General features: G+C 34.2%; 1 protein-coding gene across 2 annotated transcripts in view; it reads left to right on the forward strand.

Moving 5' to 3' along the window:
• Positions 1-12,751, forward strand: part of DGKB (diacylglycerol kinase beta) — a 339,578-nt gene that overhangs the window by 119,835 nt on the left and 206,992 nt on the right. For both annotated transcript variants that reach the window (XM_090142730.1, XM_090142731.1), the window contains one exon: positions 5,565-5,639. In XM_090142730.1, coding sequence (XP_089998856.1) covers positions 5,565-5,639 — 75 coding nt within the window. The remainder of the gene's footprint in view (positions 1-5,564; positions 5,640-12,751) is intronic.

Below are 12,751 nucleotides of genomic sequence, written 5' to 3' on the forward strand. Positions count from 1 at the left end.
TATTTTTTATAATGGTGTGCTTCAAATTTTGACATATCATTGCCCTGTTTAGAAGAGGTACGCACCAGCATATGGTTAGAAATCCTACTGTTAAAAAGCCAGAACAAGCTCTAGGTTTCATTTAACATCAGGAAGAGAAATTATATTCCCTGAATGATTTTGTGTGATTTGCATGCAGATGTGTTGTTACATTTTGACTTTTATATTGTAACTTCTAAATTAGAATGTGGTGTTTTTTTTTTTTTGTGTGTGTGTGTGTGTGTGTGTGTGTGTGTGTGTGTGTGTGTGTGTGTCATTGCTTGTCATTGCTGTAACTTATCCTTTAAATCTTGAAAATGTTAGTCATTTAGCCAAGATCCAGCTGAAGATGACACGTAGGTACTGGGTTATGTGAATACCAGAAAGGAGGATTCAGTGTGTTTCTAAAGCTTTGAACAATTGAGCTCTTGAGTCAACTTTCCCTACCAATTTACTACTGATTCCTTTAGACTGCTTCTTTGAAACACTGTCTCTTAAAAAGCCATCCAACAAAGGAGGCTAAAGAATTGTTGTTAGGACAGTTCTCAGAGCTGATGCACATCTAACCAAAACTGCACTCAAAAGTCCTCTGAAAGAAGATGCTAGAATCTAGAAGCTGGTTATTTGTTCCCTATACTGATACACCTGGATATCAACAATGTCAACAATGCCACTAACGTTGAAGAGTTTAATCCAAAAGGTTCGCCATACCTACCTTTGCAATCATAAGAATATACTACAAGCCATCAGTTGACCATAAAACGTTCTTGTTTCAAACATAGCATTTGGTGGTCATGGTAGGCAGCTGGGAACATTCTAGGGGTGATGCAGTAGCATGCAGTTTGCCTTTTTTAGAGTTCAGATAGGAAGGGCGTACATCAGGGATCCAGTCTGGAAGTGTATAAATAAGAAGTAGATTTGAAAGCCATGCTTATTTAGTCATATCCTAGGAATAGGTTAGTTAAATACTGTTTCATAGCTTTCAGTCTCCAGCTCAGAATTGGTCTCAAGTTCACTATCTGAATGAAGCTAATACACATGAGGCATGTCAAGAAATACTAGATATTCTCTGGCATAAAAGCGAATTTGAAACATTTTCTCCAGTTAGAGTTCCTGTTTCCATTCACAAATTGCAGTCTGACACTCTCCAGTTTATTTTGATGCAATTGTTACTGGTTCCAGACTGATCACGAGGTTATCTGATTTTTTTTTTATAAAAAGAATCCCACTTTATTCACTAACACTATTACTTTAAAGTGGTATTACACAGTGAAGTATATAGAGGTGGGATATCAGTAGGAGTAGAGGATAGGTTGTAACAAAAACACAGTTTCCAAAACAGGCTGGGAGGTGGTGGGAGAATGGAGGGAAAAAAACAAGAAAAAAAAGCCATTAATTTTTGTAGATGAGAATTTCATTATCTTGATTCATTGAAATCGAAGTGATTTTTCTGAGAACTGTTTCCCAGTCTTTATTTAGGATTTTCTCTATTTGAGAGATCATGATGAATTGAGTTATGATTTCTAATTGACTTTCATTGAACACAGAAAGGTTACTGCAGATACTGTCAAGGCTCCAGTGTTCCCACAGTTCCCTGTATGAGATTTTATGCCTTGCCATATGGTAAAACCCATTTCATTGCCCTTAGACTTACAGAGAGTGCATTCATCCATCTGACAACCAGTTGAATAAATGTACTCCCCTAAAAAGTACTCTTGCCTTTTCCTTTTGTATATTTTTTCCCTCTCACCCCTAATAAAAAAAAAATCTCTGAAACACGAAGGAAGGGACTGAGGATTGCTCTAAAGAAACAAAGTTAAGTGCTTTCGCTATGGTTTTTGAGTGTTGAAGCAGAGGTGTGGTGAGAAAGGAACGCATTCAGAACACAGAGCTATTGTCAACAGTCATACAGATTACCTTACTGGTATGTTTCAAAGCTTGAATTCTGTTAGAAAACCATTTTTGCAGAAGGTATAGTGATAAATATCATGTTCTTATGTAGCTTTCTCTTTTAAAAACTAATGGCATTATTTTCAGATATAACTGAAAAAATTGAATACTATAAAAATAATCCAGTTGTATATTCTTCTAAATAGATTAATATTATCGCCCATTACTTGAAATACAACTGAATTTAAACAAGTTTATTTTGGACTTTAACAGTTTAGTACAGTGTGTAATCCATATGTATGTGATAAATTAGAACTGAAATGTAATTTAATGTTTATTAAGAAGAAAGTTGCAAATCAGATTTAAAGTTGATGAGCTTAAAACACACATACCACAAATAGATTTTAATTAAAAATGAAGTTGAATAGGAGTTCAGCAAAGCCAGTCAGGTATCTTTCTTTCAGGACAAATCACATCGTAGCTTGTTTTCAGTGAAAGCTCATTGCTGAATGAACATTTCTTGGTTCGTTTAGTTAGGGGAAAAAAAGAAAAAAAAAAAAAAGGAAAAAAAGAGTACATTAATTTCACTCATAGCTAACATTCCTGTTTGCTTGAGTTTAAGATATTACAAATTAAGATGGTAGCTTTCAATAATCAGTGAATACAGTGAATGCACTTCGTACCTCATGGACAGAATAGTTGATAGAAGAATATACAACTGGCAACTAGTTATGGGCTGTAGTGTTTCTAAACACTGCTATTGTTAAGGGTAATGCTTCTCCAGTAAGATAGCTAGCATCTAAATCATGCTGTTGTTTTGCCATACTCATTACTTTGTTTTCCCCTTCCCCATTTTCCAATTTATTTGCCTGACCAGCAGGTGAGTTTAAACAATTGTTTCCTTGACAAATGTGCGGTTGGATGCACTGGAGATCAGCTTCCGTACACTGACGTTTCCTGCTGACTCTACGTTCAGTGTCTTTGCAGTACAGGCTGATGTTATCTTTGACCTTTGTTGTCTTCCAATAACTGTGATTCAGAGTATTTCTTCCCTCTACCCTGTGATTAATCTGAATTTCTAATCTTTCATTTAGCATCGAGACAGTGTTTCAAAAGCATTTTCAATTGATCTTTCTGAAATGTTTTATATCTGGGAGAAATTGCCTGTATTCTTTTACTTTCAAGGTGGAGGCTTTGGCTTCTTTGCTCTCCTTCTGAAATGTTGCATTTCCTGGATGGCACAGACTACTGCTGTGGCCAGGTTTTTCTCCAATGCAGTCAACTTTACTGCAATTCTGAATTACTAAATTACCAGTTTCTGTCCATTTCTTTTGTCTGTGAAGGAATGATCTTTTAATTCAGAAGGTAGCTCAGTCTAACTCAGCCCAAGCAGTCAGAAGTAGTTTCTTCAGCAGCAAAGCTGTTCTTGAATCATCCCATCCCTCTTGGCCACTCCTGCTGTAATTTTTTACCACCTCAGCTATGCTAATGCAACTGCTGTAGGGTTCATATGAGATTTGGGCATGATTTAATGAGGTGCAGGGGGAGGGGGCGGAGGGGCAGAGGGGGAAATGACAACAAAGAAATTTTACTTAGGATTTGAATTTTGGCTTGAATTTATTAGTTAATACAGAATAACCCTATGAACAGTTACAGAAACACACCTGTTTGGTGAATTATCATGGGTTCAGAGCAAGCTGGAGGCCATAGTGGCCAGTGTCCATTTAATAAGCCAGCTGATATTGCCATCACAAAATGCTGTGTTGTAGCATTACCCAGTTTGTTGTCTCATGGCTCTGTCTAAGCAAATCTTCAGTCACAAGATAACAATGTCTGGTTCCTTCCTTAAATACAGAGGCAACAGGTCTACAGGCGACAAGTCAGTACAAGTAGATTTTTTGTATCACGGAAAAGCAATTCACACATGCTAACAAAAAAATTTAAAAAGCAAACTTTTTATATCAGTAAGACACTTCATATGGAACGAAAATGTACTGTGTTGTAAATGCACAGTTGAACATCTGATTCAGTTGTCATCACAACAGTTGATAATAGTATGCATGCTGGCAATTGAAACCAGTCATTTCACATTGACTTTTTCTATCATCAGTGGCATCAGGAATAAACTGTATTCATTGTGTTTGGACATAATGCTTTATGAAGAAGCTGATATACTAAATAATTGAGAAGTTAAGAAAATGTTTGAATGTGGCAGTTTATATAATTATATATAAATAATATATATATTAATAATAATTAATAATTAATAATAAATATTATTAATAATAATTAATAATTAATAATAAATATATATAATTATATATAAATATAATAATGTATAATTATGAATTTGCTTGTATTCATTACTGTAACATTCTTGTCTTCCACCTAATCTTATAAATTGTGCATTTCTTCAATATACATATATATGTATCCCTCAGTGTACGCATAGATTGTGTCTAGACAGTTTTGTTGTCTTGAATTTGAAATTGTGTAGTCATTTAAAATAAATTCACCTCCTGTTATCCTTCTGTTTTACTTAGGTCAGTAATAAGAAGGGGAGATATCTTCCAATGGGGAGGGCAAAGAAAGTTTTTTTTAAAAAAAACATCAGGATATTAATTAGCTTGAAAGACATAAGCATTAAAATTAAAAGCAGATAAATGAGTTAATAATTCAAACCATTGTCATAGATCCCAGATATGTATTCATTCTTTCTGAGCTCAAACTCATGTACTTCTACATAAGAAACCATGGAGGTAAAACATTATTATCAATGGAGGAAATTACATTTCTAGCCTTTGTACTGAAGAAGGAAAACATTTGTCTTACTTTTAGGACACATAACCTGAAATTTGTAAAGTTACAGTTTTTGAAATATTTTTTGAAATAAATTTTGAAATATTTTTGAAATAGGGAGGTATTTTATGGGATAGGGCAATGTTTTACTTCCTGTATCATTTCCCTCCCATAATTTAGATAATTTTTAATTAGGTATACTTCAATTAAATTTACTTTATGTAAACTTAAACAACAGTTTTAAATCTCTTTCATTTTCTTCCCATTTGAATATAATCTCAAAGAGATGTGAGTTCTCATTAACTTAATCCAACTCTAGTTGACAACAGATTTGCTTTCTCAGGATGTTTTTCAAGCTACAGAGATGTTTTTGGTGGGTTACAAAACCAATTTGTAATTCTACTTGTAATTTTGTATTAATCTCAGGGATAAATCTCTCCTTTTTGGTGAAGCTATTTTAATAGTAAACGAAGTGCTCTTCCAAATGCTTTTCTTATTCACCTTTTCTTCTGTCATCTACCCCCTTGTCCTGTTTTACTTCTGTCTGTGTATACAGCATTTGTATTTGTATTGTAAATAGTTTATAGCATTTAATTTTATCCCTACAATTGTGGGGATTAATTGTGTTCAAATTTATCATTTTATTTCATTGTGTATAAATAAGATCCTGCAATTCAAACCCTGCAGTCAACTTCTTTGGTCCTTTGGTTTGTTTAAAAACCAAACAAACCCCACAAAACAAGCAAACAAAGCAAAAACCAACAAAAACAAAACAGACAAACAAACAAACAAAACCAGCACAAGAACAGCAAAACCATGTAAGTAATTTTCTTTTTCTGTCTCTTTGACCTCTTTAGAATTTATAGAAAATTTCAGTACCTTTTAAATCCTCGTCAAGTTTATAGTCTTGCTGGAAATGGACCAATGCCAGGGTAAGTCTACAGTTAATATTATTACCAGGAACTCATTTAATGAAATGCAACATAATCAAATGAACAGACTGAGAAACATAGAGCATGCTTTGAATGTATCAGCACTACAGACTTCTGAATGGCTGCAGAAATTTACAGGTATTATTTATTTACATGTACAAATAAAACTGTGTATCGTGTTTTACTGATAACCATGCAGTACACTGTAAGAACTGACACTGTAAATGTCATTTTATTTGAAGCTTCTACTGCTATTTTAGCAACTTGACTTATCTGCAGTTTTCTTTTACATCAAAACATTTGTGCATACGCATATGTTTTTGTGTGATATATAGAGTATGAATATATATATATACATACATATGCTTATTCTTTTGCATGTCAGATGTGGAATGTTGCTTCAGATTACCTTGGCTGAGCTTTCCTTATTCAGTCCATAATATTTGGGATGTAGGGGTACAAAAAATGACTAGAATGCCTAGATTATGTTGGCAGTGACATTTTATGGGGGCTCAGTTTTGGTGAGTTACAGAGATTCAGCGTTAACTGAATCAGTGTTGCAGTCAGTCTGCTAACATGCCACTTCCATGACTCTTCAATTTTGTATTTATGTGCATGGAGGACATTAATAATCTATCAAATGCCAACTTTTGCCACTTGAAATTGTCTCCTTTTAAAGTAGCATGTACCTTGATAGAAGAAAACAGGGCAGCACTGATCATCTCATCAAAATATCTTTGTGTGTATGAGTTCAATGTTATTTAGTTATGTCACTGATAAAATGAAATTTTACATCATTGAGAAAAGTTACTGAAGGATATTAGGAGATATGTTCAATATAAGGTTTATGCTATTGTTTATGTGTAGTGAGTATCTAGTTTTTCCTTTTTTATTTTTTGAATTTTTGGATTTTAGTTTTGTTTTTGAATTGGAGGAAGTAAAAGGTACCAGTGGAAATGTATGTTTTGTGTCTTGCAATGTTGTATTTCAGTTGTCATTGGTATATTACTGAAAATAATAGACTTTACCAATTTCTGTCAGTGCTGGTTATTTTAAAGCTAAATACACAGGAAATTATTCTCTCTTAAAACTATCCTATGTTAGCTGTCCATTCATGTGTTATGTTAGACTTAAAATGTGTTGATGAAAGTGAAAAGTGCTCCAACCTTTTTTGAAGTCAGAATTCTCAGTGTAATTGTGCTACAGTGTGGTTAGTGTGCAACTTGCAAAATGTTACAAAATCTGCACAGAAAACAGAAATAATGAGATGCCTGATTTCTTCCATGTCTCTAATTTTATCTTGTACAGAATGTTATCTTCTGTTTGTTTATTCAGACATTATTTGTGTTTTGTTACACTCATCTTGACACATATGGAAATTCTAAGTGATCCAAAAAGTATGCAGACTTGAAAAAAATACAGAAAGTTATTTCAGGAATTTATAAGAAATTTTGTCTGACACAAAAGTAGTAACTGATACTGTTTTACTTAGGGCATAATAGAAATGTCATGCTAAGAGATTAAGAGAGCAACTTTTAAAATAAATGAAATACTTGATTTCAAATTAATCTGACTTCATCAAAACTTAAACAAACAAACAAAACCACCCACCAATTATTGGCTGCATTTCAGGCTATAACTGTTCTCTGGTTTTCATTATCTTGTGATAAAAGAATATGTATTTTGAGGACGAAGCACAAGAGGGCAGTGTTAAGTTCAGACCTGTACTGAAAGCAATTTAAGCTCTAAACTTTTGAACCAGAACAGTGGTTTTAGGAAATATTTTCAATTTCTCTTCCTATTAGGAATCTAAACAGTTTTACTTCAGAGTAACTTTGAGGCAATTTCTAATTAATTTTCAAACAGAGATTTCATTTTATTAAAGCCGTTTTGGTATTTTTTTTAAATTCATTCCACAGAAGTGAATAATCCTAAATTTCCAGTTTATCTCTTACCATCACTTCTTGCCTCTGGCGATACTATGTACTCTGTATGTAATTTGTCCATTAAAGCATGTAGTTGAATAGACTGTGTATTTAATTTGCCGGTCTTTGTTTTCCTTTCTGTGGGGGCTGGATTGCCTACTAAAGTCTGCCTATATATTCATCTCCAGTCACTCACCAGTCTTTACAATGCCAGATATGCTGAACTGTCAGTCAAAATGTTACATTTATTTAGTATTGTCATTTGCATGGAACAGAGAGGGAGACAGAGAGGGGGGGTTGTACAACGTGGAGGTAAATGAAAGTGTATTCCTTATGCCAATTACTATTACAGAATGGAAAGGAATAAATGTTAATTTCTTTTAAAGCATCTCTGATTATTGAAATACATTTTAATTGTGTTCATTTTGATTTTTTTTTCTTTTGAACACTGCTTTCAGACACGTATACTCAACCTATGAAATATTTATATGATTAGGGTAGAATGTACATGTTTTCTGCCTGTTTTAACCCACAAGTTAGTTATTTAGGAGGCTGTCTTTCTAATGATGTGCTGTCAATGACTGAGAATAGCATTTGTAAGTTTTCTATCTTGAGTTCCAAACATCTGCGGTTACTCCGAGTTAATAATTCCAGTTCCCTTTAGTTTAAAATGTAGATAATGGAGAAAAACTAGAGGAACTGGGCAACCTGTAAAAATCCTAAATGTTAGGAATATTGTGAAACTGCTGTATTTTGTGAAAATGTCAGTGACTCAGTAATTCTAGGTCATTCGTTATTCCTCTCTAATGGGATAGCCATGCTGTCTCATGGCAATGTGTTGGAATAACAGATTCCTTTGCACACTGCGGCTGCAACAGGGTTAAAACAGTCTTTGCTTGGAGGAAGGGCCACTAGTGCAGTCCCATGTTTAAATTTCTTTGAAAACTGGAATTAGTCCTTTCCACTTTCCCTTTCAATATTAATCATTAAAAATTAAAATAACAACTAAATGGATATTTTGGAACATCAGAACTTGTTCATTTTGCAGTAGATATACTGACGAGTAGCTAGTCAACAGGAAAATGTTTTGAACAAGCTGACAGGAAATTTACTATTGCCATCTGAATGTCCAATTACTGAAGTGGGTATGTCACCTAGTTTCATAATAGATGTGATGATACTTGGAGAACTGCAGGGACAGCAGCAAAGACCCTTCTTGTAGCTGCTTAGCATGTTTAAGCTAAGGTTTCCAGTGCTCTTTGTGTCAACACTCATATACATAATCTATATAAAAATATGTCCATGATGAAAATAAATCACAATGGAGCTGACTTTCTGTCATTGATTCTTTTACAACAATAAAAGTTAACCTGCTGCCATGCCCGAAAACTGAGGAGCTCTCAGCCAAAGGGCAACAATATATATTAAACACTGATATCATAATTAATGGTTTAGACATTCTTTATTTGGGAGCAGAGAGATTTGAGTGAGCAGGAGAAACCCTGTAAGCTCGGCAGCTGAAGGCAGACATAAAATATACTCCACAGTTACAGACTGCCACAGTTAACAAAGTGACATGAAAATTGCCAGGCTGATACATTGTGTAATTTGTGCCTAGCACCTGTGTTTTTAGCCTTGAAAAGAGTTTCCCTGTTTGGTTGTTACGTCTCTATAGGAGTCTTCTACTTCTGACAACAACTGTTATTGTGGATTTAATGATCTTCAAGAATCTGAAATTCAGTTATTGTTCACCTCTCAGAGAGGTAAATAATAGCTGGATGAATAGCAGCCAGCCACAGACCCACATGGCTCTGTAGAGAGGTCACCATTTCCCAAAGGCTTTGTCCCTCTGAAAAGGTTCCTGTTCCCTTAAGTCTATTATTTAAAATGTCTAATTTATGTTATTTTTATACACTATAATAGAAATTATATCCACTAAAGTTGTATTTCTTTGTAAGTCCCTTAACCATTTAATTTGGAGAGCATATCTTTTTTTGAATTCTATCCACAAGTTTACATCAGCAGGCCCTTTTAAACTGTAAGTTCTGTCAGCTTAAAAGATGCCCAGGATAGCCAAACTGAATTCCTACAGCTTGCTGTGTAATTTAGCTGGGAATCTTCAGCACCTGGGCCTTTGTAACTTCACAAAGCAATAGGCCTATTTTGAAAATTATACTATTTTCCCTGATTATTGGAATTGATTGCTAGAGTATTTCTTTGCTGTTTGAACACTGGGAATTTACAGAGTATTGTGAGAAGACACATACACCAATAATACTTTGAGAAGATAATAACTGTGCAGTTATTTTTTCCTGAAGAAACCCTTGGACCTGATCCATATTTCTTTGAAAGAGAACATTATATATATTAGTATATCTATATATGTATATATGTTTTTTGTTTGTTTGTTTGTTTTTCCAAAAGACAAAGCAAGCCAGTGTGGTTTAGTTGTTGTCTAAAGTTAAGTTATAGTTGTACTGCACATAAATCAGTAGAACTCTGCAAGTCTTAACATGTGAAACTTACCCTTTGGTTTTAGCTATTTAACTATATTTTTACCTGTAAAAGAAATGTCTGCAATATGCATAGCACTATCTTAAAATATTGTGAATATCAACAGTTTCTAGACTACACTGCTAAAGCTATGGTCCAGAATAATTCACCCCTCTCTTAACCACTGTAATTTTTCAGTGGTGAGTCTATCACAACCTGTTGTCTGAAATCTATTTAAAAAGCCTTTGCTTCATCTTTAGCCTCCTTATTTACATAGGTTGCTAGAAAAGTAATGCCTCCTATTTATTTCCATGGAAACCACAGCAGTTACAAGGAGCACAGTAACACTATTCGAAAAAACATATTCTCAGCTACAAAACCCTATTTTTCAACATAGGGACCGATGTTTGCTGTGCATTTTTACCAGGACTGAACAGGAGTCTGCATGACACACTCATAAAAATCTGCACTAGAGGAGGTGACCCACTGTTGCTACTGCTGAAATATGCCACCCACCACCTCACTGTGCTTACCTCCACTGTTTGGTCTCTATAAACATGGAGCAAATGTTGATGGATATTGATGGGTGCAAATTTTTATATATGGAAGAATTCATTCCACACCTTTGCTTCATATGCACTTCCATGTAAGATGGCATTCTTTCTTCTCCTCTGCTGCCATTTGCCACACAGCAACAAAATGTGATTAAATATTGGTGGGAAGATTTAATCTCTACTGCCATACCACCAACATCTACCTCTGACATGATAGGCCAACATAATAAAATAGAAGGCATTATTTTTGGAGTATCCCTCGTAGTTAGCTGTCTAACCTTTGCCTTCTTGAAGAGGTTCCCTTTTCTCAGTCATTTCAAAATAAGCTTTTGAATACCCCTATTAAGTACTTTCTGAAATTCACTGTACCTACGCCATCCAGCATCTTTATTCCACCTCCATCCAGCATATATTAATTCTCCTTCCCACAAGTGCTTGTCCTTTCCCTTCTCTCAAACTGATGAGGCTACTATGCATTTTGTGGGTATTGTACAGGTAAAGAAAATTTCAGTCTTGCAAAGAGCATAAGTTTGATAATGTCAGTATTGTTCAGTATCCATATCTGAATAATTTGAGTCTCTCTATTGACTGTATTGCTATATTATGAAAATATTTTGGTATGCATCTTGAGCAAACAGTGAAGGAAAACATTCGTGCTATTTTTGAGTGTAAGGTATGGACTGATGTCTTCGGTGTGGAGTACCTGACATAAATTACTAAATTACTTTTCTGTTAAAATTTCCTCTATAATCACAAGGTTTCTCAATGATTACATGTGATCATATATTGCTGGATGGGGATATATATACACATATATGTATGTGTGTATATATATATATATATTCTAAATATTCTGTTATCTTTAGCAAGATAACCATTTGAAATTGCCAACAACCTTTATCTTAGGAATTCATTAACTGAAAACAAGATTTTCAGCTACAAAATGCCTATATGGCATTTAACATTTACATACATTGAAATGTCATTCCTGGAGAGAAATATTTGGCCCCATATTATGATAACCTGGATTCACTGGCACTTTTTTTTTTTTTTTTTTTTTTTCTGCAGTGATTTAATACAATTACTGTGTCATGAATAATGTCAGTATAGTGTACACAACACTGTCACTGAGTATTGTAATGAGGATAAAGTGTGTGGTGTTGTCCAGTTACATGGCCAGCTCAGCTTGTCAGTCTACAAAAGGAAAAACTGTGTTTAGCTTTCATTCACATAGTCAAGTAAATAACCATTTGTCAGGAATTGTACTTGTTTTGTTTGGTAAAATGGCAGCAATATGGTCAGTACAATAAAGGAGTAAACATTGCAACAACGTAATTGTTTTGCCTTTCAACTTGGTGCTTTCATCTGGAAATTGGTAGATTAAACCCAACATTGTGAATTCACAAATGGACAAAGTTTCCTAGTTACAGGCTTCGTCTGGAAGTATGAGATGTCTAACAAATTAGTCTAAGTCCATTTACAAAGGTTTAGCAGACTAATTTGCTTTGAGCTACTGGTGTTTGGGGTGGCTATTTACCTTTCATCACTTCCATTCATACACAGCATAAGTTCTCTTCCAGTACTAGTTCATTCATAATTACCATACTGATGGTAAAGCTATAGATGTCATTCAAGAAAATTTTGATATTACTTCGATTTATGCCACACTTTAAGAAAAAATATTTACAAGTTTAAAGTTTTATGTATTTAATGATTGAATATTATGTTATTGTCTCAAAACCTTTGAAGCCAGTGTGAATGGGACAGGAGTCCCTAAAAACAAAAGGGAATCTATATCACTTAAATACAAGATTCTGATGTAGAGATGTTTGATGTTGCTGTTTGTTTTGTAAATCTAAAACAACTGAACTGGAGTAGTAGGTTAGTTGAAATGGTTGACATTTTCCAGGTGGAAAACAGTGGAAATTCAGTAATTGTCTTCCCGAGATCCTTGTATCTGGCAAAATAAAATTATTGGCTGTTATCAATCACTTTGTTTGTTTTACTTCCAGAAGGTGAGAAACTTGCTTAGACTTAAGCAGGTCAACTTTCAAGGGATCTACTGACATGAAAATACTTAATTCTAGGTTTTTTATCTGTGTGTTTTTGGAACATGTAAAATTGTGAGGTATTGTAAAAA

Source organism: Phasianus colchicus, chromosome 6 (genome assembly GCF_987193195.1).
Source record: "Phasianus colchicus chromosome 6, bPhaCol1.hap1.1, whole genome shotgun sequence".
NCBI classification, from domain to species: domain Eukaryota; kingdom Metazoa; phylum Chordata; class Aves; order Galliformes; family Phasianidae; genus Phasianus; species Phasianus colchicus.